The sequence below is a fragment of the Protopterus annectens genome, chromosome 8.part0, assembly GCF_019279795.1.
Source record: "Protopterus annectens isolate FY-2018-M chromosome 8.part0, PAN1.0, whole genome shotgun sequence".
In the NCBI taxonomy this organism is placed as follows: Eukaryota; Metazoa; Chordata; order Ceratodontiformes; family Protopteridae; genus Protopterus; species Protopterus annectens.
This window is the reverse complement of record NC_056741.1, coordinates 1773764735-1773770581: the sequence shown is the minus strand read 5'-3', so window position 1 is coordinate 1773770581 and position 5847 is coordinate 1773764735. Positions and strand designations below refer to the sequence as shown.

The 5847-nt window shown below is 36.2% G+C and overlaps 1 protein-coding gene across 1 annotated transcript in view; it reads right to left on the bottom strand.

Annotated features, from left to right (window-relative positions):
• Positions 1 to 336: 336 nt before the first annotated feature.
• LOC122808563 (cytochrome P450 2J2-like) overlaps positions 337 to 5847 on the bottom strand; it is a 555879-nt gene continuing 550368 nt past the window's right edge. The window contains exon 9 of the mRNA XM_044079519.1: positions 337 to 2371. Coding sequence (XP_043935454.1) covers positions 2193 to 2371 — 179 coding nt within the window. The 3' untranslated portion in view covers positions 337 to 2192. The remainder of the gene's footprint in view (positions 2372 to 5847) is intronic.

Below are 5847 nucleotides of genomic sequence, written 5' to 3'. Positions count from 1 at the left end.
CAAATGAAGTGATTTATATTATTCTGTCTCCTCCATGGCCGAATAGTGCTGGGAGGCTCGTGCACACCCCAGTCTTGTATCCTGGATCGCACAGGCTCCGAACTCCATGTTCAAGCCATGCCACTATGCTTACATGGAGATTAGATCCATGTAAACTTTACTGAATTACCCCCTATATTTATCTTCAATTGCATTTTTATTGCAAAGAATATATAAGGCAATTGTGGTAGCATGTTCAAATATTTTGGTCTGAGAACAAAAATACATAAAAATACAAAAAGTTGTACAAACAAAAAACAAGCTGAGAAGCACTTTATGCAACTTTTACTACACAGGTATGATTACAAAATAGCATTTATTTATTTGTTTTATAGGCAGGTGAAGAGGACCACTGGGATCCCTGTCAGTTACACAGTTGTCATAGCAATTTAAAGACTTATAATAAGGGTTTTGCAGCGATAAGCAAAACAGTATTCACAAAACAATATGCAAAATACAGTGAATAACACAGTCAAACCTTATTCATTCAGTTAAACTGTAGACATCTTGCACAGCCTGTCACCCAACCCTTCTAGTGATCACAACCTAAGTAGCCAGGTCTTATGTAACTAACACAGTTAAAATATACCATGTTTTTTAAATCCTGGCTAATGTTTCCCTTATAGGGTCAGAACAACTTTGAATGTGGTTCAGACATCTACTTCTTCAAGGCAAAAATTTGTTGTGTGTCTGTATGTGGTGATTCACAAAAGAAAGTTTCCATTTTAGCAGCTAAACTAAAAATGTTTAACATTTTCTTATATTTCTGAGGCTCTACATGATGACAAAACTTGACTCATATAGTTCAGAGATAACTGATGGTGACGTTAACCTTCCAGGGAAAGGATCCAGTATGTTTTCAAAACTTGCTACTCTGATAAGTTCTGTCATGAGTCAGTATGTAGAAAAACACCTTCTGTATCATCTTATTTTCTTGACCATGAGATGATTACTCTGTAGATGTCTTATGAAAAGAAAGAAGCCTCACATCATCCACAGGAGCATGCTTGCCATTTTAAACCAAAGATTTATTCTGGTCAAATTAATTCAGTTTAATTTAGTCAGGGACCACTAACATTAAAAATAACATGCATTCACATTATAGCTGTGATTCAATACAAGGTAAAAAAAGCAGAGGCAGAGACACCAGGGCAGGATTTTATATGAAACAAACTCAGAATTTTCACATAAATATGCTATCTTGTAATTTAATGCCAGATTGCATTTTAATATTGAAAGAGTCAGACTCAGATTATCAGGGAAACAAATGCCATCCTCTGTTGTTCTCTATCTTTTTTGAGGTGGAAGTATTACACCTTCCTGTATAGCTGTGGTCTGTGAATGATAACTGTCTGTATTTCATAACTGAAGACAGCTGTATGTAGCTAAATAAATGTCACCTAAGTGACCATATAGTGAAAACCTTCAGGGATGGCTGATTATTGCATAAATCTGGGAGTCATAAGAACCAATAGAACTTTAAAATAATTCCTAGCAGTTAGCAAAAAAGTATTAAAGCTTTCCTGTAGCCAATGTACAATGTTTGATTGCTTCCAGCTCTGTTAGTCTACTATATAACTCTGAGCAAGTCCCTTAATCAGTTAGTACTCCTGGGTAAATATAGAAAAGGGACAGTTGTGCCTAGCAGACTTACCCAGTTAACAAAGCCATAAAATAAAATAATTAAATTATGCATACATCAAACTAAATGTAATTCCAAGAACAGGGAGAAAGAAGCAGTCAGATGTTTTGTGACCGGCAGTGACAGCTGAGGCAGCAAGCAAGGAAATGTGCTAATAAGTATGTATCAATAATTTTCTATGGGTGAGTAAGGGAGTAGCATAAACCTATTAAACAAAATACTTTTAAAAGCCTCATTATTAGGTATGTAGTGATTACCTGTTGCAGGCTGCAGTCTCTGAATGTATGCACATTTTACAAGAAACATATCAGCCATTCCCACAACTGGTTACTTAAGTATAATATTCCACAGAATGGATTAACATTAAGTTTTATACAGCACAGAATATTTAACAGATAATGTTAATTAAGAGAATTAAAATAAAAGTAACATTAAAAGCAAAGCAAACATTAATTCAGAATGAAGATTCTGATTTGTTCAAGATTTGTTTCAAGTCGCATATTAAGCAACTTCATCTGCTTTTATAACCCACTTTATAAGGAATTGGAAAATGGACTATGGCAAATACACGTTTAAGGTCTGGAACTGTAGACTTATCAGGCCAAAAAAACTCAAAGTGCTTCAGTAAGGTTGAAATTATAATGAAGGTCTCCATATGAGCAAGATTCTCTCCAAGACACATTCTTGGACCTTCAAAACAAACAAGAATACAGTGAATTAGAAAATGTCTCCTCTTTCAATTCAAAAGCATTAACAGCATTAGCTCAAGTGTGATAGAAGTCTATAACATTTCATGCAGTAATTCCTTTTGTCCAGAGGCCCCCCCCCCACAAAAAACAAACAAACAAAAAAATACACAACACACCATCTTGGCATAAGACAATTTTTATTCATCAGAATTTCTAAATCACAGAATTTAGTAATCACTAAATTTATTAGTCACAGAATGTATTACTCACACAATTTATTAATCATAAATACAATACATAACAAATTATAGTAGGAAGCATCAGCCACTCACCTCCATCCCACCATAATGTTAGCAACATTAGCCAACTGCTCACTTAGTCAAACTTCACACCAGATGCAGTGTGACACCACTCACTTCAATAACCAACAAACCACCTTATAATATCCAAAACATAAACAGCAGAGGGGTAACAGAAGAATGATATCTCAGCTCCTTTTCTCTGCCTGTCAACCCAAATATGCATGTAAACCCATGACATGCTGGCTGACTAAAAAAGGTGGCCAGGGAGGGCAGGCAGCATGTTCACAGCTAAATTTGATATCCCCACCCACTGCTCTTGCACAAAACTAAGTTAACTCCTCCTTACCATTATCTCACTTCCTCTCCAACCAGGCCTTCTCCTTCACTTTATTCCTTCCTCATCTGTAATGCCACAACAACACCTCCATCCACTTAACTCTTTAGAGACTCGTCTGTCCCCCTCACTCCCCCAAATCTTGCAGGTGTCTTTGGACAAATTAGTTTTCATCCAAACTACATTTGTCCAGATTCCCCCCAAAGAAAGTACACCACACCATCTTGGCATATGACGAACTTCATTAGTCAGAATTTCTAAATCACAGAATTTAGTAATCACAGAATGTATTACGTGCATAATTTATTAATCACAGAATTTATTAATCACAAATGCAATACATAACTTCAATATAACAAATTACAGTAGGCAGTATCCTGTAGTTACCTCCATCCCACCATAATGTAAGCAGTCTTATCTAAATGCTCACTTACTGAAATTTCACATTATAAGCAGCACAACACAGCTCACTTCAATAACCAATCAGTCACCTTGCAAAATCCAAAGCACAAACATGAGAGGGACAATCCAACCCCACTTCTCTGTCCTCTAGCCGGACACAGGCCATTCCCCCTCAAAATATTACAACACTTCTACCAACCTTTCCAAAAACAATGACAGGTGGACATTGAAGAAGTCCAAACCCAACTCACTCAAGTGTACTCTATTTTTCCTAAAACTACACTGGATCCCAGTCTTTAATGTCTACATCATCAATAGTACAAATGCCCAAATGCCTCAAGTTCCCTGAAAGCCTAAGGTTAAGAAAGTGTTGTTGCGTTTTCATTCAATGTTGTATTAATGGATTGTTTTAAGTATTTAATGATTTTAGTATTTAAAGTAAGCTTGGTATTCTTACCATTTTTTACAAAACACAGTTACACGTAATTCATTTACTTATTTTATTTGAATTTTAAATGTATATTTGAAGCCAAAGTATGAACTGTCTTCTTAAGGATTTAAAGATGAAAGCAATTAATCAATTAGCAAAATACTATTTAAGGAAACGTTACATGTACTTCATTGTTTCACTTGAGAAAGCTCGGAATATTCCGAGTTAAAGCGCTTGTTTGGAATTTGGTTTGGAATTTGTTTTTATCTGTGTATTAACTCGTGGAATTAAACTACTTGTTTGGAGAACTGCAAAGTGATTTTTTCTGCTGAGCTGCCTGGAACATATATTTTTTTGCTGGCTTGGTTCATTTTTCATTATTCTTATGTTATGATGTACACTTTCAGTGTTTTGAGTTTTCGTTGTTTTGGATTTTCGATGTTATGGTCTCAGTGTTTTGGGTTTCAGTGTTATGACAATTCAATGCTTTCAAGTAGAACTACATATATATATATATATATATATATATATATATATATATATATATATATATATATATATAGGATCACTACGAAATACCGAACGCCCCAAATCCTGACGCTTAAAACACGGAGACCAGATGACCGAAACCCCGCATTACCGAAAGACCAGAAGTGTGAAATGCAAAATCTCGATGTTGAGGGATTTTGCGTTAGCGCTTCTGGTGTTGCAGTCCAGGTAACTATGTGTGTGTGTAAGTGTGTTTGTGAGGGTGTAGTGTGTGTAAGTGTGTGTTGTGACTATGGTGTGTGTGTGTGAGGGACTGTCATGTGTGGGTGTGAGTTTGCCTTGTGTGTCTGTTTGTGTGATCTCAGAGTTAGAATAATAAAGTAGGGGGTGTGGGGAGCGCAGGGGGTTTGCCCCCCCTGCCTATGTCTAGTGTAGCATGCATTGTTTGGTTGTGGGGGGAAGGTGTGTTTATTTGTGCGTGTACTGTTTGGATGTGTAACTTTCACGATTTTGAATTTTGCGGCTTTAAATATTTGGTATTGTGGGGTTTCAGGTATGTGGTCTCGGTGTTTTAAGCATCGGGATTTTGGGCATTCGGTATTTGGGTTCCCTTCAGATGATCAAAGTTTTAAAACTTCAAATTGCATATGCCTGAGACTATATGATCAAAGTCTTAAAACTTTGAATGTTCTGTAGAGATATCTCCATACAGCCCAGAATGGGAACTTTTCCCTTTTCCGCACTGTAGTGCGATCTCGGAGTTGGTATATTTAAAATAGCAGGGGGTGTGGGAATGCAGGGTGGCTTGCCCCCCTACAAAAATGTCTAGGAAAATTATTTTGTTTTGTTTTTGTTTTTCTTTTGGGTGTTTGAAGTTTTGAAACTTCGATCATATGGTCTCGGCCATATGAAATTCTGAAGTGAATCCACACACATATATATATATATATATATATATATATATATATATATATATATACATATAAAGAGAGAGATTATTTAACCATGGCAGACAAATAAATATACTTATGTAATATAAGACAAAAGGCCTCAGATGACCAGTGCCCGCAGTACATCTACATTACAGCTAGCTAGTTCTGTCTTCATGAGAGAGAGAGAGAAAAAGGGAGAGAGATTCAGATGACAAATTTTTGGTTAGGTGTGACTCTATCCTTATGTATGTCCCATCTCTGACCTTTTCCCTTTCCCCTCCTCTATGTTTTATAAGCCTGGGAATTTTCTTACACACACACATGCACACACGCACACACACAAACACACACATCTTCACAATTGATTTTTATTTTAGTTTGTCTTATTAATTGATCTGAGGGCAATTTGTTCTTTTGTCTCTTTTCTAAACTCACACACAGTTGTTAAATCCTAATTACACCTCTACTCATAGCAGAACAGTTCTTTTTTGCCCTCTGAAAACCACCACAATCCTCCCCTCTCCCCTTACCGCATTTCAGACACAGATGAGTCTTACTGACATCTGTTTTGTTATATAATATAGAAAT